Genomic DNA, 23,950 nt, shown 5'->3' with positions numbered 1-23,950 from the left:
CGATGGACTCATTACAATTTATTTAAATATCCATCAAGCTGTAATATTGTGTACTTTTACTAGTATAGGGCTTACATGATGTGGTTTTCATATTAAAATGCCACTGGAAGGAACCACCCTCATGTGGAAAACACAACACTGGGTGTGTGGCAAGGCAGGGTGGGAAAGCGTGTGAGTTGACCTCCTTCCTCTCTGGATGTGTGGGGTCATCCCCCTTTCTCCACAAACATACAAACGCCCTGATGATGATGATGATGATCATGATCCCACCCATGCCTCTGACGTCATTGAGGCAGAAAGATGTAAGTGTGAAAACAATGAACATCCATCACTGGCTGACATCCCATTGCAATCATTGGTCTCTGTGCTGGGCGGTATGAATAGCAGGCAATGGTTGTTTGGTGAACAGCGACCTCTAGTGGCGAGAACGTAGAACGCTTCCTATCATATAGTTTTTTCTGTAACCGTCCCCCCTCATATTTAATCTTTCATTAATTCATTTTCTATCGCTTTTCCTCACGAGGGTCGCGGGGGGTGCTGGAGCCTATCCCAGGTGTCTTTGTCTTGTTCTAGATATTCAAAATCACAAATTTCTGCTTTGTTTAGTCTTTGTTTACACCACTTAGCATCTCCCAAAGACGTGACAAGCTAGCTACATTTACTCATTCGCGCGCTGATGTCAGCCATCTTGGATTTAAAGCGATACTCACATCCATGTTGAGCATTTATGACGAACTAAAAAGCCATTTCTACATTTTTACACCACTTAGCATTTCCCAAAGACGTGACAAGCTAGCTAACATTTACTGATTCGCGCGCTGATGTCAGCCATCTTGGATTTAAAGCGACACTCACATCCATGTTGAGCATTTATGACGAACTAAAAAGCAATTTCTACATTTTTACACAACATTCAGAGTCCATATAGCTGTAGCTTACCTTGTGGGGTGACGGGTCACGGCTCAGGAGACTCTCCGTGGGGGTCTCCCTAGTGGGGGGGGCAAAGCTGGGTCCTTTGAGGGAGGGAGCGAGGGACGTCGAGATTTAGCAGATTAAAAAGTCCCGAAAGGGCAACAGTGTCACTATCTTCTGGTCTTCCTGGTTGTCTGGTTGGATGATGTGTGCACATTTTGGCTGTGGAAAGAGCACAAAGTCACTCCTGATTCCATTTCAAGCCACAAGAGAACACTTTGTGTCGTAAAAAAAAGTGTCGTAAAAGCCATTGCAACAATGTATACGATGCTAAAAATACAAATAATCAAACGTGCCTCATTAAATCTGTGACAAATCTAGATGAGGAAGCACACAAACCTGATGAACGTGGAAGATGGCGTCCACTGAAGCGAGTCATTGAGCGTGACGGCCGTGAATTGACCCTTGGGCCGGGTGGCAAGATGTCGCCAGGTAGGGCCGCTTCATTGGTCAGCCAGGAAATTATACCAGGGGTGTCCAATATGTGGCACCAGGGCAGTTTTTTTAAACAAGAAAATAAAAAAAACAACAGCAGGAATAATTTTATGAGAATAGAATGGAAATATTGGCACATTTTGGCCATAACATTAACAGAAAAGTTGTAATCATAATTTTACCATTTTTTATATTAAATTGCTCAAATTTATATTAAAATTAAAAAAAAAGTATAAAGCGGAAATTTAGAACAAATATTAATGGGAAAAAGAACAACAATTGAGTGAATAAAGTCATAATAGTACAAGAAAAATAACATTTACAAAAAGTGGTGCATTTGGATAAATAAAGAGCCAAAATGGGAAAGAAAAAACAGAAAAAAAGTGTTCATACTAATAATACATTTATGGGGTCAAAAACAATATACATTGAATTTATTTAGAAAGTAAACTGTAAATATTATATAACTTATAATGTTATATACTGCACTTCAGTTGCAAAGCGTGTTGACGATAACCACAATGGCCGCTAGAGGGCAATGTTTGAGCGCTTTTTAAGCTGCTGTGTCAATTTAACAGCGCCAATATTACCTCTACTGGAGTAGAATATTCTAGATAAAGACCAGTCTTGCATGCACACTTGTAATGTTTGAGGCCGATATTTAAATCATCAACATGCAAAAATCATGCATGGAAATCCTGCAGCAATGGCAGGCTTTGTAGATGGCGGCTTCTTTTCTTCATAAAAGAGCTTTCTTTTATTTGCCTGCCAGCAGGTTTAACCGGTGGCTTATTTGTTTCCATCAGCTTGCCACACAGAAGAAGTTGAGATACCGCATGTATGCAACCCGAGGTGGGATTTTCACACATCCGGCTATAAGCTAAAAGCAGTATATAAAAGCCTTGCTTGTTAAATAATACGCAAATAAACGCATAAATCTCCATACTGTTCTCCTTATACGTAGGCGAGCGTAATATAATGCATTTGATATAACTTCCCATCTGTGTGAGCGCCATGTATCAGCTGCCCACACTCAGATGCTCATCACACACACACACTGAGGCATATAAGCAGGGTTAGCTGTGGGGCTAAAGAAGGGAAACCTAAGAAGAGGATATTGTGTGTGTGTGTGTGTGTGTGTGTGCATTAATGATGCAGGCATGGCTAAGCTGCAGAGCATAGGTGAGGCGTGTGTATTATGCAAATGCAAACAGCTTATACGACAGTGGCGGCGTGATAATGCCGCGGAGAAAAGACGATAACAGCGTTTGTCACGTCAAAGATCGTACATCACGCTCGTGCGAGGTTAACGACCCCGCAACAGTGACGCCGCCATGTTCCTTCCAGGACGAGCAGTGAACCAACAAGGGTCTCGACCCTGATGTGTTTCTCTTGTACATTTCTCTTAGTAATAAACTTAACGGTTCAAAATGGCCGTGAGGGTTAGGGCTAGGTTTAGGGTTACCCAAATCTAAACCTAGCCTAAACCGACTTGATCAGCCGTGATCACCTAAGATCTTGTCAGATTCTGTCATGGACTAGGGTTACGGCTCAGGTTAGGTTTATGACTGTTGGGTCTAGGGCTAAGGGTACGGCTAGGTTAAGGATTCGGCCTAGGGTTTGAGTTAGGCTTGGGATTTTACTTGGGGTTCATGTTAAGGTAAGTGTTAAGGTTTGGGTTGAGTTCAGTTCAGGTCTAGGGTTGGGGGTTGGGTGCAGGGCTAGGGTTTTGTGTTGGGGTTATGGCTAAATTAAGGATTAGGGCTCAGGTTAGGGATACGACCGTGGTCAGGGTTGGGTCTAGGACTAGAGCTGGGAAAAGGATTGGGGCTAGCATCATGAGTGGGGTCAGGATTGGGCTTTGTTTTGGTTTGTGTTAGGCTTAGTTTTTGAGGTAAGGATGAGGGTCATGGTGAAAGTAAGGTTTATGACTCAGTTTAGGCTTATGACTGTGGTTAGGGTTGGGTCTAGGGCTAGGATTAGAGCTGGGAAAAGGATTGGGGCTAGCATCATGAGTGGGGTCAGGATTGGGCTTTGTTTTGGTTCGTATTAGGCTTAGTTTTTGAGGTAAGGATGAGTGTTATGGCTAAAGTAAGGATTAGGGCTCAGTTTAGACTTATGACTGGTTAGGGTTGGGTCTAGGGCTAGAACTGGGAAAAGGATTGGGGCTAGCATTATGAGTGGGGTCAGGATTGGGCTTTGTTCTTGGTTCGTATTAGGCTTAGTTTTTCAGGTAAGGATGAGGGTTATGGCTAAAGTAAGGATATGATTAGGGCTCAGTTTAGGGTTATGACTGTGGTTAGGGTTGGGTCTAGGGCTAGGGCTAGGGTTAGAGCTGGGAAAAGGATTGGGGCTAGCATCATGAGTGGGGTCAGGATTGGGCTTTGTTTTGGTTCGTATTAGGCTTAGTTTTTGAGGTAAGGATGAGGGTTATGGCTAAAGTAAGGATTAGGGCTCAGTTTAGACTTATGACTATGGTTAGGGTTGGGTCTAGGACTAGGGTTACAGCTAGTTGGGGTTGGGTAAAGCTTAAAGGTTAGGGTTTGGGTTAGTTCGGGCTAAAGTTAGGATGGGGTTTGCGTCAGGATTGGCTAGGGTTTCTGTTGGGGTTACGACTAAAGCAAGGACAAGGGTTAGGCTTGGTGTTAGGATTAAGGTTGATGTTAGGAACGACTCCTACTACAGTAAATATATGAAAACATGATGAAGTTTAATTTCCCAGTAAATTACCACGAGAAGATAGTCGGACGTATTGTTCAGGTGTGAGTCTGCGTGGGCTTTTATTCATTGTCACGCAACACAACAACCCGACTTCAAAGTCGTCTTTTTTTTTTCTATTTCCATTCGAATTCCCCGCAAACACAAACACGCCATCAAAAAAGGCCGTTTTGCATTCATGAATCTCTGATTCGGAGTCAATCAACAGACGCGGCGGCGCTTGTTCAAAAGACGTTTATTCTTGCTTTCCTGCGGGTACGGTGTCAAGGTAAAATACAACACAAGCTTCTATTAAACAATCTGCCCTCATCTTGCCGGTGAGTCAGCCTTTCATTTCCATTTCTAAAGAACGGGACGCTATTGAACAAGACCGGCTTTGAACCGAGGATTGGTGCCTGCATGTATAAACACAGAAAAGTGTGATCTTAAGCAGATTTTTACCGGAGAGTGAAGGGGGGGCCGCCATATATATATCCGCTAAACCGTGCAAGTATGGCGTCTAGTAGGCCTGCTGGCCCAAAGGTGTGAATATCTTATCCCACACCTCCACCTTCATGATGGCCTTCCCCGTGGGCCCCATGCTGGCTTTGACGTCCAGGTACTTGCCCACGTAATTGATACCCGTACCGGTGCACGCCTCGCGTACGAATCCGTGCTCGGATTGCTTCTTCTCGTTGTACATCAACTTGAACAATTCCTGGTCGCACTTCTTCTGCCCCTTTTTAAAGACGCCCACGGCAAACCAGTTCTTGTAGAAGTTGTAGTCCCACGGCACCGAGAACATGATCGCCAGCGTTTCGATGTAGTCCTTTTGAGAGCGCTCGAAAAGGTCGTAGGTCATCACGCCCACGGCGCCCGTCGCTTTGCCGCTGGATTTAGTGAAGGTGCACACTTCGGTTTTCAGGGGGCGCACCGTAGGCTGAGGAGGGTTGTACGCCTCCCCGTTGTCCAGGTGCACCCTGAGGGAGTTGAGCAAGGCACGTTTTAGATCATTGTGAGGCCTGAGCACCATACCGGAACTTATTCTTGGTTAAGGGAGCTATGAAGGAAAAAAGGACCGATTCCCGTTTCTATCAAATATCACGTTTTTGTCATCATGTCAGTGAAGATTGATCCAAAACAAAAACACCACCCATGCACTGCTAGGCTGCGTCCAGCAGAGGCGCTGTTGATGATTCAGTCACAAAAAAGCAAACCATGACATCACTTCGGGGAAGTTGAGCTGTGGGATGTTCATCCCAATTAAGGACAAATATATTATCCATAGAACATCCAAAAATAGATCATTAAAATAGATTAAAAAAAATAATAGATCATGAAAAAATTAATACACAAACAACATAAAATAAATATTGATTACAAATTTTAATACAAAAATCTAAAAAATCTAAAATTGCTAAAAAAAATAATATTTTTAAATTAATTCAATTAAAAGATTATTCTTATTATGTAACCCAAAATAAAAAGCAAAGCATGACATCACTTCGGGGAAGTTGAGTTGTGGGACGTTCATCCCAATTAAGGACCAGAGAACATCCAAAAATAGATCATTAAAATACATTAAAAACTAAGAAAATTAATGAGAATATATTAAAGTGTATTTTTCTGCCTAAATGTCAAATTTAAAAGAAAATATTAGAAAAAAATAAAGCAAATAAAATACACAAACAACATAAAATATTGAAAAAAACATCTAAAAAAAATCTAAAATTGCTAAAAATAATATTTAGAAAATTCAATCCATTAAAAATGATTTTGATTATGTAACTTTTTACTGTTTTAACCCAAAATAAAAAGTAGCTGTGGGATGTTCATCTCAATTAAGGACAAATATATTGTCCATAGAACATCCAAAAATGGATCATTAATATACATAAAAAATTAAGAAAATTAATGAGAATATATTTTGATTTTTCTGCCTAAATGTCAAATTTAAAAGAAAATATTAGAAAAAATAAAGCACATAAAATACACAAACAACATAAAATAAATATTCATTTAAAAACAAATTTTAATTAAAAAAATCTAAAAAAAATCTAAAATTGCTAAAAATAATTTGTAAAATTAATTCCATTAAAAGATTATTCTGATTATGTAACTTTTACTATTTTGTCCCAAAATACTTACGAGACGAATGTTTTTTAAATGAATAATAATTATAAAATAACATATTATATAATACAGCTGGGATAGGCTCCAGCACCCCCTACGATTAGGTTAAGCGGTAGAAAATGAATGAATGAATAATAATGTCCTATCAAATCTCTACAATAGTTTTGGATCTCAAATATGGCTGCTGGCCCTTTAAAAAGGGGAAAAAATCTTAGCACAGGATTTAGCGGGTGTACCTAATGAAGTGTCCAGCGGAGTGGGGTTACCTGGGGTTAATGAGGCAGTAGTTGTTGGTCATATTGGTGATCTCTATGGTCACGCTCCTCTTGCTGTCTATGTCGGCGGCCACGGCTTCAGCGGACTCCGTCATTGTGTTGGCTGCGACATAAAATGGAGAAAATTAAACAAAAAAAAAAAAGGAGAAGACTGAAGAACCAGTCAGTTTCCTCCCAATCATGAGAATTATTCCACATAAAACGTCCTCCTGACCTATACTCTGCTGACATTGCTCCGCTCGGCATTCCGCTGACCTTCCAAGTCACAGGTAGCGACGTCGCGCTTATGAATGATGGATTTTTGGGCGGATAATGAGAAAGTGTGAAGTGCAGCTAAGGGGCCCAGAAAAGGACAGAATGGCTTCTTCTGTCTCGACTGCCTGCCATCGTCTCCCTCTAATTAGCCAGTCTAGTGTTTTTCAATTACTATTCCGTGTAGTGTGCACCCATCTCACTTAAAAAGCCTACAAATGATCCATATGACCACAAAATAAATGACACGAAAAGTCCATTTTTTGACCACAAATTCACACTAGATCTGACTTTTGACCCCATACTTCATAAAAAATGACAATAAAATGTTTTTTGGCCAAAGAAAACACACAAAAAGTCTTTTTTTTGACTAAAAGTTACCACAGAAAAGTATTTTTGACACCACTAAGCCCCTCCCCCAACTACGTCTGTTTTTGCATAAAAATAATTTAACTAAGCTTGTTTTTTTTCACCAAAAATGACAACAAAAATGTGCTTTTTTGACTACAAAAGGCCCCAAAAGTCATAGTTTTTTTTCCACACACACACAAAAAAACACTGCCTGTTTTTGGGCCCAAAAAATTATACTAAATCTGTTTTTTTAACGCAAACAGTCTGTTTTTTGACTAAAAGTTACCACAGAAAAGTATTTTTTGACCTAAAGAATGACACCACTAAGCCCCTCCCCCAACTATGTCTGTTTTTGCATAAAAATAATCAAACTAAGCTTGTTTTTTCCACCAAAATTTTTCTTTTTTTGACTACAAAAGGCCCCAAAAGTCATTGTTTTTTTTTCACACACACACAAAAAAAACACTGCCTGTTTTTAGGCCCAAAAAATTATACTAAGTATGTTTTTTTTTACCACAAAAATCACACAAACAGTCTGTTTTCACCAAAAATCAGTTTTTTGACTATAAGTTACCATAGAAAAGTCTTTTTTGACCTAAAGAATGACACCACTAAGCCCCTCCCCCAACTGTTTGTTTTCTGCATAAAAATAATTAAACTAAGCCTGTTTTTTTCACCAAAAATGACAACAAAAATTAGCTTTTTTGACTACAAAAGTCCTCAAAAGTCATTGTTTTTTTTTCACACACACACAAAAAACAGTGCCTGTTTTTAGGCCCAAAAAAGTATACTAAGGATGTTTTTTTTTAACCACAAAAATCACACAAACAGTCAGTTTTTGGACCCCAAAAAGTCAATGACGGCTAAAAAAAACAACACTTTGTTATCCAAAAGCATACAAAGTCAGTCCGTTCACTGCGACGACAATAGAAATCTGTTTTTCGACCATAAAATGACCATAAAAGTCCAACAAATGTCTGTTTTTTTGTGTAAAATACAGAGCTGCTTACCTGCTGGGACGACTTGTAGGTGCTCTGAAGTTCCACAGCAGGGAAAGCGCCGCCTGTCTTTTTTTTTTTTTTTTTTTTAAAGACAACACCCTTCTGAGTGACGAAGTTGTGCACATAAAAAAAAAAAAACAAAAAAAAACTCATCCAGCCATGACCCCCACCAACTTTATGCAATGACAGCAAACATGACAGAGCCACACCCGAGTCTGCGGTTTGGATTTGACTGCAGGAGCTTGTTAGCAAACAAGGGTTAAATTCATCCTGTTTTCCATCCTTCAGGCGTTATTGTGCGTCTCAATGAGTCAAGTGGTTGCAGCTTGTCGTCACACAAGCAACAGGAGGCGAGTCGGGACAGATGTCTGACATATTCATCCTAGCTGAATTCCAGAAAAGAACAACACCAGAATAGTCTTGTTACTTTGACATGTGACAAAAGGTGATTCATTGGTAACAATGGGAATTTTCCTTGCCTCCATCTTTAGACAAAGGGTCAATATATCAGCCATGTTTTTCAACCAAACTTGCTCAACTTGACCACAAATTTGTCCGATCGTTAGCCAATTTGAAGTACGCATACAAGACAGGTAGCCGACGCTAAATCACAAAATATGAGTTTTTGCTATTTTGTGTGGGCAGATAGCATGATCGCAAACACGAAACAACAAACCGACTTTGTGCACTTAAATCAGCAAAGAAGGAGGCGTTTGAAAGGACGCTATTTCCTGTGTTTTGCTACTATTTCACGTGTATTGCTACCATTTCACGCGTTTTGTGACTATTTCACGTGTTTTGCTACTATGTTACGTGTTTTGCTGTACTATTTCACATATTTTGCTATGCTATTTTCCCGTGTTTTGCTATACTATTTCACATATTTTGCTATGCTATTTCCTGTGTTTTGCTTACCATTTCCCGTATTTTGCTTACCATTTCCCGTATTTTGCTACAATTTCATGTGTTTTGCTAATTCCTGTGTTTTGCTATTTCTTTTGTTTTGCTACCATTTCCTGTGTTTTGCTACTATTTTAGATGTTTTGCTATACTATTTCCCGTGTTTTGCTACTGTTTTACACGTTTTGCTATACTATTTCCCGTGTTTTGCTACTATTTTACACGTTTTGCTATACTATTTCCTGTGTTTTGCTAGTATTTTACACGTTTTGCTACTATTTTCCGTGTTTTGCTACTATTTTACACGTTTTGCTTCTATTTTAGACGTTTTGCTATACTATTTCCCGTGTTTTGCTACTATTTTAGACGTTTTGCTACACTATTTCCCGTGTTTTGCTACTATTTTAGACGTTTTGCTACACTATTTCCCGTGTTTTGCTACTATTTCACACGTTTTGCTACTATGTTACGTGTTTTGCTATTTTATTTCACATATTTTGCTATACTATTTCCCGTGTTTTGCTACCATTTCACATGTTTTGCTACTATTTAACGTGTTTTGCTGCACTATTTCCCGTGTTTTGCTACCATTTCATGTTTTTTGCTACTATTTAACGTGTTTTGCTACACTATTTCCTGTGTTTTGCTACTATTTCCTGTGATTTGCTACTATGTTACGTGTTTTGATATTTTATTTCACATATTTTGCTATACTATTTCACACGTTTTGCTATACTATTTCCCATGTTTTGCTACTATTTTACACGTTTTGCTATACTATTTCCCGTGTTTTGCTACTATTTTATACGTTTTGCTATACTACTATTTCCCGTGTTTTGCTACTATTTTAGACGTTTTGCTATCCTATTTCCCGTGTTTTGCTACAATTTCACGTGTTTTGCTATACTATTTCCCATGTTTTGCTACTATTTTACACGTTTTGCTATACTATTTCCCGTGTTTTGCTACTATTTTACACGTTTTGCTATACTACTATTTCCCGTGTTTTGCTACTATTTTAGACGTTTTGCTATCCTATTTCCCGTGTTTTGCTACAATTTCACGTGTTTTGCTATACTATTTCCCATGTTTTGCTACTATTTTACACGTTTTGCTATACTATTTCCCGTGTTTTGCTACTATTTCCCGTGTTTTGCTACTATTTTAGACGTTTTGCTATCCTATTTCCCGTGTTTTGCTACAATTTCACGTGTTTTGCTATACTATTTCCCATGTTTTGCTGCTATTTCCCGTGTTTTGCTACTATTTCACGTGTTTTGCTACCATTTTACATGTTTTGCTACTATTTCCAGTGTTTTGCTACTATTTTACGCGTTTTGCTATACTATTTCACACGTTTTGCTATACTATTTCTCGTGTTTCACAACTATTTCCCATGTTTTGCGACTATTTCCCGTGTTTTCTCTGTTTTATTTGATGCGTGAGCCCCCTTCAGAAGTGCTAAAGACGACAACACAGCTAAAATTACAACCAAAAGTCAAGTTGTTGCACGTTTTTTTATTCCCTTGAAGGTGCGCTATGCTAATATGCTATGTTACCGAAAAAAAAAGAAATGTGTTTTAGAACTAAAAGTATTCTTAACCTTAAATCTGAACATTGTAAAATAATCGTGTGACGCATTTTACCGTGAAAGAGCAACAAAGCCAAAGAAGTGGATTTTAATGACTCATTTGATCGTAAAGCTCCACTTTAACGATAGCTTTGCCCACGGTGGACATGGTGGCCCTCACGTCCACATATTTGCCGCTGTACTCCAGCCCGCTGCCGGTGGCGTCGGCCCGGCTGAAGCCGGTGAGGTCCTTGCCGTTGTACATGCGCTCGTAGAGATTCTTGTCGCAGGCGTGCGACTGCTCCATGATGCCCACCGCCAGCCGGTTCTTGTACAGGTTGTGGTCGTAAGGAACCGAGAACATGACGGACATGCGTTGCGAGCACACGCGGCTCTGCATGTGGAAGAGGTCGTAGGTCAGCAGACCCACGGCGCCGGTGGCCGTGTGGTCGTCCTTGTCGAAGGAGCACACCTCGGTGCGGGTGCTGCGGACGGTGGGCTGCGGCGGGTGGTGGCAGAAGCCGCTAGTCATGAACACCCTGAGACGGACGCAAAACATCCACGTTAACTTTCGGGACGTTGGAGCGTCAGCCTCCATTTGCTGTTAACGCCGCGTGCTGAGCGATGGAGCGTGTCTGCACACGCTGGACTTGCAAGCGGCGGTCAGTGTACCTGCCTGTCGTGTGCAATGAGGCGGCGCCATGATGGATAGGTGCGCCCTGCTCTGCAAGGCCGCGCCACACGATTAGGGAAAATAAAAACGCAAAGAAGAAGCACTGCACGTATTTGGAGGGATTATAGATTTTAAGTCTATTTTAAGTCTATTTTAAGTGTATTAAGTCTATTTTTAAGATTTTAAGTCTATTTTTGGCACAATAGAATATTAATAACATTCAAGGTATAACATGAAAACAAAAATATTTACAGTGATGTTTGTTTGATGACCAAAGTAAAGTAAAGTAAAGTAAAGTAAAGTAAAGTAAAGTAAAGTAAAGTAAAGTAAAGTAAAGTAAAGTAAAGTAAAGTAAAGTAAAGTAAAGTAAAGTAAAGTAAAGTAAAGTAAAGTAAAGTAAAGTAAAGTATCTTTTTAAGTCATGTTTTGTCAGAAATAAAAAAAGTGTGTCAATCTTATTGAATAAAATAAAATAAAATAAAATAAAATAAAATAAAATAAAATAAAATAAAATAAAATAAAATAAAATAAAATAAAATAAAATAAAATAAAATAAAATAAAATAAAATAAAATAAAATAAAATATTTCCAAGAAATTGAATTGGAGGCATAGGTCATCATGAAAATAAAGTAAAATACAAGACAACTCAGGGCATTTAAAGTAAAGTAAAGTAAAGTAAAGTAAAGTAAAGTAAAGTAAAGTAAAGTAAAGTAAAGTAAAGTAAAGTAAAGTAAAGTAAAGTAAAGTAAAGTAAAGTAAAGTAAAGTAAAGTAAAAAGTAGCTTTCTAAGACATGTTTAAAGTAAAGTAAAGTAAAGTAAAGTAACTTTTTAAGTCATGTTTTGTCAGAAATAAAAAAAGTGTGTCAATCTTATTGAATAAAATAAAATAAAATAAAATAAAATAAAATAAAATAAAATAAAATAAAATAAAATAAAATAAAATAAAATAAAATAAAATAAAATAAAATAAAATAAAATAAAATAAAATATTTCCAAGAAATTGAATTGGAGGCATAAGTCATCATGAAAATAAAGTAAAATACAAGACAACTGGGGGCATTTAAAGTAAAGTAAAGTAAAGTAAAGTAAAGTAGCTTTTTAAACCGTGTTTTGTCAGAAATAAAAAAAATGTGTCAATCTTATGATCTTATTGACAAAAATAAAATAAAATAAAATAAAATAAAATAAAATAAAATAAAATAAAATAAAATAAAATAAAATAAAATAAAATAAAATAAAATAAAATAAAATAAAATAAAATTTCCAAGATATTGAATTGGAAGCACAAGTCATAATGAAAATAAAGTAAAATACAAAGTAAAATACAATACAATGGGGGGTGGGGGGGCATTAAAGGTATGATAAAATACTGAAATGGAGTCATCGTATAACAACATAAAATAATGATAAATAAAAAAAGATCAACACCGCTTTAAAGAGCTCAGTAGTAAAAGAGTATAGAACAACACATGTACAACATATATATATATGATATAGACAAAAGTATCGGGCCGCTTGGCTTGTGTGTCCCGATACTTTTGCTCATATGAACAGATGTTCAACAGTTGTTGTCGGCATCTCTTTGTCGTATACAACACGTCCGATATAAGCTAAGGCGAAGCAACGGGCGACTTACTTTGGGTTGATGAGACAGTAGCTGCCGCTCACGTTGGTTATCTCGATGGTGCAGTTCCTGTTGGTGGACAGAGTCGCTGAAACGGCCTCGGCTGTCTGCGCCATGGCTGCAAACACCAAAACACACATTTAGCATGCATGAACATATTGACGGAGCAGTGTTATCTTTTTTTTACCTTCTGAAGTCAGTACACAGTTGAGTTGTGTGAGGTACCAGCGTCTGTCTGTCTTCCTTTTTCACACCAAATTGTGATGGAGGAGGGGGAAAACAAGGAGGAGGAGGAGGAGAGACTTGAGTGTTTTTCTGACACAAGTGCAGGCGTGTTCACTTTGGGCGACTCCGACAAACAACATCTTGTTGAAGAAGACTCAAGTCCACGTACTGGCACCTAAACACGCTGCAGCACATACATAGACGACATTATACAACACTTGATGGAACTTATGTGATACAAAACATCTGCTTTTATAATGATAATGCTCATTTTTAATAACGGTATTTATTCAACAATATATTTACTATTGCTGGTAGTTTGAAGAGTTTAAGCAAGAAAATGATGATCAAATTATCCATGATTATACAAAATTGTTCTAATTGTGTCTTGGTATGACATCACTGCGGAGTATTCAGCAAAAAAAAGTGGATGATAATCAAATAAAATAAAAAAAATCAACATGGTCAAATAAAGGTAATTTTAAAATAAAATAAATGTTAAATCAAATAAAAATAAAAAGTAATGTTAAAAAAATAGAAAAAAAATTAAAATAGGATTATATAAGGGTTATATATATTTATATTTCACGGTATGAAATCACTGCAGCGTATTCAGCAAAAAAAGTGGATGATAATCAAATAAAATAAATCCACCAGGCATGACAAAATCAATATGGTCAAATAAAAGTAATTTTAAAATAAAATAAATGTTAAGTCAAATAAAAAAAAGTAATGTTAAAAAAATAGAAAAAAAATTAAAATAGGATTATATAAGGATTATATATATTTATATTTCATTATATTTGAAATAAAGGTAATTTTAAAATAAAATAAATGTTAAGTCAAATAAAAATAAATAAAAAGTAATGTTAAAAAATAGAAAAAAATTAAAATATGATTATATAAGGATTATACGTGTATATTTATATTTCATTATATTTAAAATGAAGGTAATTTCAAAATAAAATAAATGTTAAGTCAAATAAAAATAAATAAAAGGTAATGTTAAAAATTAGATAAAAAATTAAAATAGGATTATATAAGGATTATATATATTTATATTTCATTATATTTAAAATGAAGGTAATTTTAAAATAAAATAAATGTTAAGTCAAATAAAAATAAATAAAAAGTAATGTTAAAAAATTAGAAAAAATAAAATATTTGAGGGGAAGCATTTTTTGTTTTGTTTTAAATATATGCTTTGTATGACAAATGAGTAAGAGGTCAAGTGTACCTAATAAAGTGCTAATTTCTTCATTCAGCATTCCTCCAGGGTGTTAAAAAGCAAATATTTGCTTACTTTAATGGCCGAGCTGCGGCAGACAATGCGCGTGGAAGTCTCCAGGTTGAGACTCGCACACAACGACACTCTCGCCCTCCCTCGGGTGTTGCATCAACAGCATGCGTGTGTCTGCAGGTGATGGATTCCAGCGGGAATGCCGGGGCCTATCCCACATTTGTCTCCTATGGAATAATCCACAGGCATGCACAAACATATAGAATGTGTAGCGTCCTATACGATGATAGCCTCTACCCAATTAAGCACGTTTTGCTTTGAGATGCGTTTAAGATGTACGAGAGACGATGACGTGGCGGCAGCTGTTCTCCAAGCGTCAGGCGGCCGCAACCCTTCATCTTCAACGCTTCAAGTCAGCAGATGGCCACAAACGACAAGCGAGACAAATATATATATAAAAACATTTGCACGAGCCGTACTTTGTATGTTAAAAGAGACCATGTGATGGCGAGCCAGTTACCTTGGCAGGAAGAAAAACATTCAAGACTTCATCAAATCCCGCATGCAACAGCATTCATCAACACGGACAAGAAAATGCCAACAGCGGTTTGCGTGCTAGAGTCGGCCAGCATCACAACTCTTGACGACGACGATGACAGTTTTTTCTGTTCATTTCTGTTTTTTTTTTTTTTTTTATTCAAACAAAAGATTTTTTTTAATCTTGTAACTTTTTTTTTTGGACAGAAAAGTTTGAAACTTTGACTTGTTTTTGTGTGAGGCACCATAATAACAAGGAAAAGAATACTACTATTTCATGAGGAATATCTTATGGGAATAAAACAAAAACAAAAAAAAAAATTAAGTAATATTTTAACATGAAAAAAACATAAAAAAAACCCTTATAATAATTTTATGACGGAAAAAATGCAATATTTGCAGAATAATATTTAATAATATTATTGCAAGGATAAAGTCGTGCATTTAGTACTTCATATTCACAGAATTAAATTTCAAAATTAATTTCATAAGAAAATCTAATCAGTTTTACAAGTAATAAGTTTCAGTATTTTGAGAATAAAGTCATAATATTATAAGAATAATAAATCAAAATATGGTGAGACAACCCCCTCCCCATAATTTAAGAATAAAGTTTCATAAAGAAAAAAAGGTGCAATATTTTGAGAATAAAATAACATTATTACAAAAATAATGTGGTATTTTTACTAAGAAAAAAAACATAATATTAAGAGAATAAAATCTTGATTTTATGGAAAAAAGTTGTAATTAAAAAATATATATTTTTTGTACCATTACAAACATTTTACGTAATTTTTAAAATTTTACATTGCCAAAAATTTTCAATATTACAAGAAGTCAATAAAAGTAAATTTTATTTTAATTTAATTTTTTTGTTTGTTTTATGTGTAAAAAAAATTGACATGTTGACAAGTGAAAAACATCGTAAATCAGGCAAATTAATTCCTATTTTTTAAAATTATTTTATAAGAATAAATTCACAGTGACAGAAAAAGAGTTTTTTGGGAGGGAAAAAAAATCTAAAAAAATCTAATCTTCTAAGAATAAATGCCACAGAATTAGTGAGTGATGGGATGAAGCTGACAACACGGCATTATTGAAAAGACTTAACATAAAAGGCAATTAGGAAGGTGACAAAAGGAGAAAATATCAGTGATGAATATCTGCAGCCTGCTAATGAGACAATGTTAAGCGTGAAATATAAATATATTTAATCCTATGCGATTACAGTCACTGCTTAGAAATCAAGTAAATGTCAAGATGAAGCTTGACGATGAGATAAGACTGCGTGTGCCATCCAATACGAGGTAGAGATGATTGAAAAACAATATTTTACCACCAGTGCAGGCATTATTACCGGAGGAAGGTGATGAAATACTCCCAATAGGGGCCATAAGTATCACATGAATACATGGAGTCAACTGCCAACCAGACACATTCTCTTATGAATGACATTTGCAGCATCATATTTATATATTTTTAATGTTTTCTATTATAATTTATGTATTGAACAATGTCTAATGGTCAAATGTGCATGTTAACATTGTCAAAAAGGGCATTTTTATCAGAATTAAGGTGAAAATATAGCAGACTTAAAAAACACTCCAGTGACGCCTGGTGGACAGGTGTGGCATACCTGCCCCCTTTTTGCTAAATTAAGGAGATAATATTTAGATTTCTGTCATAATAATAAATAATAATAAATAATAATAAATAATAATAATATACAAATAAATAATAAACATAAATCAATAATAATAATATATAAATAAATAAATAATAAATATAAATAAATAATAATAAATAACAAATAAAAATAAACAATAATAAATAATAATGAATAATCAATAATAATCAATAATGAATAATAATACTAATTACAAATAATTAATAATAATTATTAATATAATTGGCAATTAATACAAATTAATACTATTTAATAATAATAATTAATAATAATTAATAAAATTAATAAACATTAATAAACATTAATATAATTAATAATATTTTTTAATAATTAATAATATTTTTTTAATAATTAATAATAATAAACAATTCCAACTTTAAAAGATAAAAAAGTTTTAATATTGTTTTAATAATATTTTAATAATTTTATAATTTTAATAATAATTGTAATAATAATTTTTTAATACAAAATCATTCATAAAATTAAGAGAATATCATAATTTTTTTTACAAAAAAATGATAATGATGAACAAATAATGAACAAAAAAAGAGATTTTATCAAATGAACCTGTCCTTCAAGTCAAGAATGTTTTGAGCTGCACGGTGGACGAGTGGATAGCATCGGTTTCCTCCCACATCGGCGGCACTAAATTGCTCATAGCTATGAATGTTTGTATGTCTACATGCTGGTGGTGTAGGCTCCAGCATCGGGACTATGTATAGAAAACGAATGCATGGAAATGAAGCGTTTCATGATATAAACACTAGTTAACTTCTTGCCAAGGTTTCATGTTTGGCCATGTTTTGACATTGGAACAGATCACTTCTATTTACATGAATCAATTGATTGAATGGGATTATTCTGCCGGAGAAAAACAATCCAAGGATCCAATCAGTGCGTGTCATTATCCGTATCATACCATATCTCATATCTCATCACGCACGGGAGCGTGATTAATCCTCCGCGGTCATGGCGTCCGTCGCTTTCCAAAGGTAAACCCTCACAAACGCGGCCCCCCCCCATCCCAGACAGAGGTGGCGGTGATGTTTTTTTTTTTAATGCAAACTTCTCAGTGATTAATTTGGGCCGTATCTGTGCTGATGGTCGCCGAGAGACAAGCGAGCGTATTGATTGATTGCTGAGGGGGGGCGGCGGGGGGGGCGAGGTTCTGCACATTTGCGTTGTGATGAATAGGCTGTCAGGGGAGCAAATATGGCCTTGAAATGAAGCTTTAAGCCACGATGCTGTAAGTGTAAATATTACAGCCATTAAGGGGGTGCGAAGGGGGATGGGGGGTCGGAATGGGGGGGGGGGGGATTACATTTAGGGTAAAGAGGGCAAACCTGCGTAATATCCCATGAAAGTGCACGAAGACACGGCGCTTTAATCTGCGTGCTTGACATTAATCAGCATGTGTGTGTGTTTAAGTGTTGGGTTTTATGGCGAGCTTTGAAGAGGCCAAGGGCTCAACAAGGAAGAGGGGCTTGGATGAGGGGGGGTTAAGGGGGGGGGGGGCTTTAAGTTGACAGAGCATGCCGGCGCATCCGCCTGCTCAAATTAGCAGCTGCAGAAGGTGAGAGCGAGACTAATAATAATAATAAAGAAAAAGGTCTCAAAGATGATTTGTCTGGATTAAAACGCCCCCCTAATATCACCCCCCCGCCCCCCGCCGCCCCCATCCACCCATCCTCATCCTGGCCTGAGCTGAATCGATACTAAGCCGCACAGGAAGACATTGGTGCCCCCCCCCCCCACCGCCAGGACAAAGACTGAAAATACATCATAAGACGAAGGCGAGTCAAAACAAGACAAACTTCTAAGCTAGTCCGCAATTAAGGAAGTTTCACTCTTGCTTCCATCTGTGGGATTTTCAAAATAAGAGTTTTTGAAGGCCGGGCATTAGCAATGCAAATGTATGCCTCTGTGTTAGCACCCCATGTTTAGACAGTTCGATTCCCAACTACTGTGCTGCAAGATCATTAGGTGTGCCGACCCAAGATTTCTGTTGTTTGTCAGAAAACTATATTTTTAAATAGTTATATATTCATAAATATGTATTCATATTACTAAGTATATATCCATCCATTTTCTCTGCCGCTTATCCTTATTATGGTTGCGGGTATGCTGGAGCCTATCCCAGCAGACTATAGGCATATATATATATATATATATGTGTGTGTGTATCGTGTAAAGGTGTAGACCAAGGGTGGGCAAACTACGGTCCGGGGGCCAAATGCGGTCCACCAAGTGTTTGAATCCGGCCCGTCAGTTACTTGCAGAGTATTTCAACTTTTAACATGATGTCTTATTCAGTAAAAAAACAAATGTAAAATTAAATTTCATAGTTCGAGGGAAATTAGAACATATAGTTGAAAGTATGACACTTTCACAAATAAAATTTGACTAATAATTGACTAATCAATTTGACTAATAATTAATAAGACTAATAATTAAAGGCAGACTGTGTTTTATTTAAAAACCATGTTTTTAAATAGTTATATACATATATATATGTACGTATAGTATATATGCTATATATTGATAAATATGTATTCATATTACAGAGTATATAGCCATCTATTTTCTATGCCGCTTATCCTTATTAGGGTTGCGGGTATGCTGGAGCCTATCCCAGCTGAATATAGGCATATACTATGTGTGTGTGTGTGTGTGTACCATGTAAAGGTGTAGAGTAGGGGTGGGCAAACTACGGCCTGGGGGCCACATGCGGCCCACCAAGCGTTTGAATCCTTGCGGAGTATTGAATACTTGCGGAGTATTTCAACTTTTAACATGTCTTATTCAGTAAAAAAAATAAATAAATAAATTTTGTAGTTTGAGGGAAATGAGAAAACATAGTATGACATAAAAAATTATAAAAATTAAAAATTAAAAATTAAAAATTAAAAATTAAAAATTAAAAATTAAAAATTAAAAATTAAAAATTAAAAATTAAAAATTAAAAATTAAATAAAATACAATTAGACTAATAATCCAAGGCAGACTGTTAGAATTATAAGCGTAAAATAGTGTGTGTATGTGTGTTAATTATATGTTCTGGCCCCCCCCCGCACGATTTTGTTAACTCAACACGGCCCACGAGTCCAAAACTTTGCCCACCCCCTGGGATAGACCAACGCTTAACTTTGCATACAATTGCTTCCATCCGTCCGTTTAAGCCGTGCAAACTTTCCTTAGCCCATATAAACATTGCCTGGGTAAATGTATGCTAATATATGCTGCATACAGTATATTCATGCTTTCATTGTTCAAGTAAGCACTTTTTTTTTTGGCAAGAGCGCTATTAGAAGAGGAGATGGCATTGATTTATGATTATTGGTGACTCAACTTTTGGATTTTCCAAGTAGTGTGTTCTCTCGCTCTTTATTCTTCTAGTAATTATCACGATGTCAAAAAGAAGCGAGCCAAAGCCAATCTGTTCCCTCATTGCCGCTTCTCCCGCTAATTAACACTTGTGAAAACAAAAAAAAAAAAAGATGTCGTTTTTGTCCTTTCTGCTTGCTTTTTTTTGGTAGGGGGTGGGCGGGTTATGTGGTGTGTACGCATGCAAATGTGTCGTATACTGTAGATATTTGCATTTCTCCTGACAGCCGGTCCTTATCCTTGCATTAATGAAAGGATAAATATCTGTTATTGGCGCCTCGGTATGGTAAACTGGTCAATTCCTGATTTGTTAATATTTGGAATCACTTCTTCACATGAAGAAGTTCAACAATGTAAAATAAAACTACAGTAAAGTAAAACTACTCACTTGACGTTACAAAAGTGAAGAATGGATGACGACTCACACAGACTTCATGCATGTCACTTTTGTAACATACATAACATATGTCATAAAAATGTAAAAGGAAGTTAACCACTGCAAAATAAAACTAAAATAAATTAAAACCACTCACCCGTTGATGATACTGATGTATGTAGTAGCGTTTAAATGAGGTGGGCTGGTCCAGTGACCAGTCGGCGAATCCGATGTCATCAACTGCTGACAAAGGCTGGTCATCTTTTCTGATTAATTCAGTTATGGAGGATGATTCCTGAAATCAATTTACTGTGAAAGAAAACTAAAATAGAGTAAAACTACTCACCATTTGATGGGACTGCGGTGGTTACTAAATTGGAGAAGAATCATCACTGAAACATTCATATTCATGAATATCATACAAATGTAAAAAAAGTTAATCAATGTAAAATAAAACTAAAATAAAGTAAAATCTTCATACTTTGATGACACCTGATTGAAGTTTAGCATTCAGTGGGGAAGAAGGACGGCTACTGAAACATTTTTAGCATTCATAACTATACATGTTGAAGTTATTTGTTGTAAAATAAAAATAAAATAATGCAAATTACTCACGTGTTGACGTCACATGACAGGCGAGTACAGTTCATGAGCGGAAGTAGGGATGATTACTGAAGTTGACTTGATGTGCATCTGTGGTTAACAATCACAACAATCATACAAACATAAAAAGAATGAAGCGATGGTAAAATAAAACTAAAATAAAGCAAAACTACTCAACCTTTGATGACACTAAGAAAAAATTAACCAGTGCAAGATTGTGCATCTGTGTTTAACAATCACAACAGTCATACAAGCGTAAAAAAAATGAAGCTGTGGTAAAATAAAACTAAAATAAAGCAAATAATCAATGTAAAATAAAACTAAAATAAAGCAAATACTCATTCTTTGATGACACCTGATTGAAGTTTAGCATTTAGTGGGGAAGAAGGACGGCTACTGAAACTTTTGAAATTTGTATTTATTTATTATCATTCAATTTTTAGCATTCATAACTGTCATACATGTTGAAGTTATTTGTTGTAAAATAAAAATAAAATAAAGTAAATTACTCACCAGTTGACGACACGTAATGAGTACGGTTCATGAGTGGAAGTAGGGATGATTACTGAAGTTGACTTGATGTGCATCTGTGTTTAACAATCACAACAATCATACAAACATAAAAAAATGAAGCTATGGTAAAATAAAACTAAAATAAAGCAAAACTACTCACCCTTTGATGACACTAAGAAGAAGTTAACCAGTGCAAGATTGTGCATCTGTGTTTAACAATCACAACAGTCATACAAGCGTAAAAAGAATGAAGCTGTGGTAAAATAAAACTAAAATAAAGCAAATAATCAATGTAAAATAAAACTAAAATAAAGCAAATACTCATCCTTTGATGACACCTGATTGAAGTTTAGCATTTAGTGGGGAAGAAGGACGGCTACTGAAACGTTTGAAATTTGTATTTATTTATTATCATTCAATTTTTAGCATTCATAACTGTCATACATGTTGAAGTTATTTTGTTGTAAAATAAAAATAAAATAAAGTAAATTACTCACCCGTTGACGACACATGACAGGCGAGTACAGTTAATGAGCGGAAGGAGGGATGATTACTGAAGTTGACTTGATGTGCATCTGTGTTTAACAATCACAACAATCATACAAACATAAAAAGAATGAAGCTATGGTAAAATAAAACTAAAATAAAGCAAAACTACTCACCCTTTGATGACACTAAGAAAAAATTAACCAGTGCAAGATTGTGCATCTGTGTTTAACAATCACAACAGTCATACAAGCGTAAAAAATATGAAGCTGTGGTAAAATAAAACTAAAATAAAGCAAAACTACTCACCCTTTGATGACACTAAGAAGAAGTTAACCAGTGCAAGATTGTGTATCTGTGTTTAACAATCACAACAGTCATACAAGCGTAAAAAAAAATGAAGCTGTGGTAAAATAAAACTAAAATAAAGCAAAATTACTCACCCTTTGATGACACTTAGAAGAAGTTAACCAGTGCAAGATTGTGCATCTGTGTTTAACAATCACAACAGTCATACAAGCGTAAAAAAATATGAAGCTGTGGTAAAATAAAACTAAAATAAAGCAAAACTACTCACCCTTTGATGACACTAAGAAAAACTTAAACACAGATGCACAATCTTGCACTGGTTAACAATCACAGCAGTCATACAAGCGTAAAAAAAAATGAAGCTATGGTAAAATAAAACTAAAATAAAGCAAAATTACTCACCCTTTGATGACACTAAGAAGAAGTTAACCAGTGCAAGATTGTGCATCTGTGTTTAACAATCACAACAGTCATACAAGCGTAAAAAAAACATGAAGCTGTGGTAAAATAAAACTAAAATAAAGCAAAACTACTCACCCTTTGATGACACTTAGAAGAAGTTAACCAGTGCAAGATTGTGCATCTGTGTTTAACAATCGCAACAGTCATACAAGCGTAAAAAGAAATGAAGCTGTGGTAAAATAAAACTAAAATAAAGCAAAACTACTCACACTAAGAAGAAGTTAACCAGTGCAAGATAAATTGTTCCAAAAAAGGCTACTTGCAATGCTACTTTGTAATAAATATCATCCTATTGATCCAGGCGTCGATGGGGAGCGCTGATGTGCAAACAGACGGGTGCTCAATAAGTGATGGAGGGATGCAGAGACGGAGAGAGAGGGGGGGGGTTGTCAGGAGACTTTTTGGGAGCATCTGTTGACTGGAGAGATGAGAGGGAGGCCTGGAGGGAAAGAGATGTGGAGTGGGAGGCGTGGGGGTGTGGGGGCGCCGGGGTGGGTCATCTTATCTGTGAGCCTTGCCATCATTTATCAGTTTTATTGCTTTCTTGTCTTGTTGCCCACCCCTCCCTCCTCTCTCACCTGGAACCCCCATCTCTCCGACACCCCCACCCGGTTTCAGACTTCATCGGGCCTCAAACTGCGCCCATGCATGCGGCCGCGCAATTAAAAGCATGCGCGGTGGAAGCAGGCGATGAAAGGCGTGACATTTTACCGTTGACTGATGATGAATTCGGGGCGACGGGCCGCACGGACACATCCCGGCTAAGCTATGGATTTATTCCCAGGAAATGTTACGTACTTCCATCCTGTTTTTACCCCCCCCCCCCCCCCCAACCTCACCCCCGCCGCCCCTTTTTTCCAGTATCACCACTTGACAGTTTAACAGGCCCCGGTGCAATGGATGGCTTCTCTTCAGTGTTTCCATGGTTATTTTCTTCCTCTTTTTCACCTTTGATAAAGTCAATCTGTTTGCTTGCTGCCTCTCCGCCAACAAGCTCATTTGTCAGCCGCACAATAACATCTCGCTATCCTACCTACACTTTTTTTTAAGAGTTTTTTTTATTGTGAGTCCTTATTTATACATGAAATATTGCCGCAGTTAGTCTTGAAAACCTGTTTACATGCTTCTAAATATGGTTTTTAACATTATTAGAGACCTCCACAAATGAAACAACACCCCTATAGTCACTTTTACACTCATATTACCCAATATAATAGACATAATTAGAGATGGTGTGTGTTCC

At 36.3% G+C, this 23,950-nt stretch overlaps 3 protein-coding genes across 4 annotated transcripts in view; all 3 read right to left on the bottom strand.

Annotated features, from left to right (window-relative positions):
* Nucleotides 1-1,437, bottom strand: part of ezh1 (enhancer of zeste 1 polycomb repressive complex 2 subunit) — a 29,855-nt gene extending 28,418 nt beyond the window's left edge. For both annotated transcript variants that reach the window (XM_058050184.1, XM_058050185.1), the window contains exons 1-2: nt 1,312-1,437; nt 940-1,134 (exon numbers count right to left, since the gene is read on the bottom strand). The gene's annotated coding sequence lies outside the window, so the exon portion shown is untranslated. The remainder of the gene's footprint in view (nt 1-939; nt 1,135-1,311) is intronic.
* A 2,907-nt stretch (nt 1,438-4,344) lies between these two features.
* Nucleotides 4,345-8,264, bottom strand: apnl (actinoporin-like protein). The gene is made up of 3 exons (XM_058050215.1): nt 8,126-8,264; nt 6,504-6,615; nt 4,345-5,084 (listed from the first exon to the last, which is right to left on the bottom strand). Exons 2-3 carry the CDS (start codon nt 6,605-6,607, stop codon nt 4,625-4,627), a joined length of 564 nt encoding a protein of 187 aa, XP_057906198.1. The 5' UTR covers nt 6,608-6,615; nt 8,126-8,264; the 3' UTR covers nt 4,345-4,624.
* Nucleotides 8,265-9,580: 1,316 nt separating this feature from the next.
* Nucleotides 9,581-22,035, bottom strand: LOC131103726 (uncharacterized). The gene is made up of 9 exons (XM_058050216.1): nt 21,611-22,035; nt 21,451-21,524; nt 20,950-21,027; nt 20,681-20,704; nt 20,492-20,600; nt 14,414-14,577; nt 13,073-13,128; nt 12,898-13,003; nt 9,581-11,125 (listed from the first exon to the last, which is right to left on the bottom strand). Exons 8-9 carry the CDS (start codon nt 12,999-13,001, stop codon nt 10,696-10,698), a joined length of 534 nt encoding a protein of 177 aa, XP_057906199.1. The 5' UTR covers nt 13,002-13,003; nt 13,073-13,128; nt 14,414-14,577; nt 20,492-20,600; nt 20,681-20,704; nt 20,950-21,027; nt 21,451-21,524; nt 21,611-22,035; the 3' UTR covers nt 9,581-10,695.
* Nucleotides 22,036-23,950: the final 1,915 nt, after the last annotated feature.

This window comes from Doryrhamphus excisus, chromosome 15 (assembly GCF_030265055.1).
Source record: "Doryrhamphus excisus isolate RoL2022-K1 chromosome 15, RoL_Dexc_1.0, whole genome shotgun sequence".
NCBI classification, from domain to species: Eukaryota; Metazoa; Chordata; class Actinopteri; order Syngnathiformes; family Syngnathidae; genus Doryrhamphus; species Doryrhamphus excisus.
This window is presented reverse-complemented; position numbering and strand designations above follow the sequence as displayed.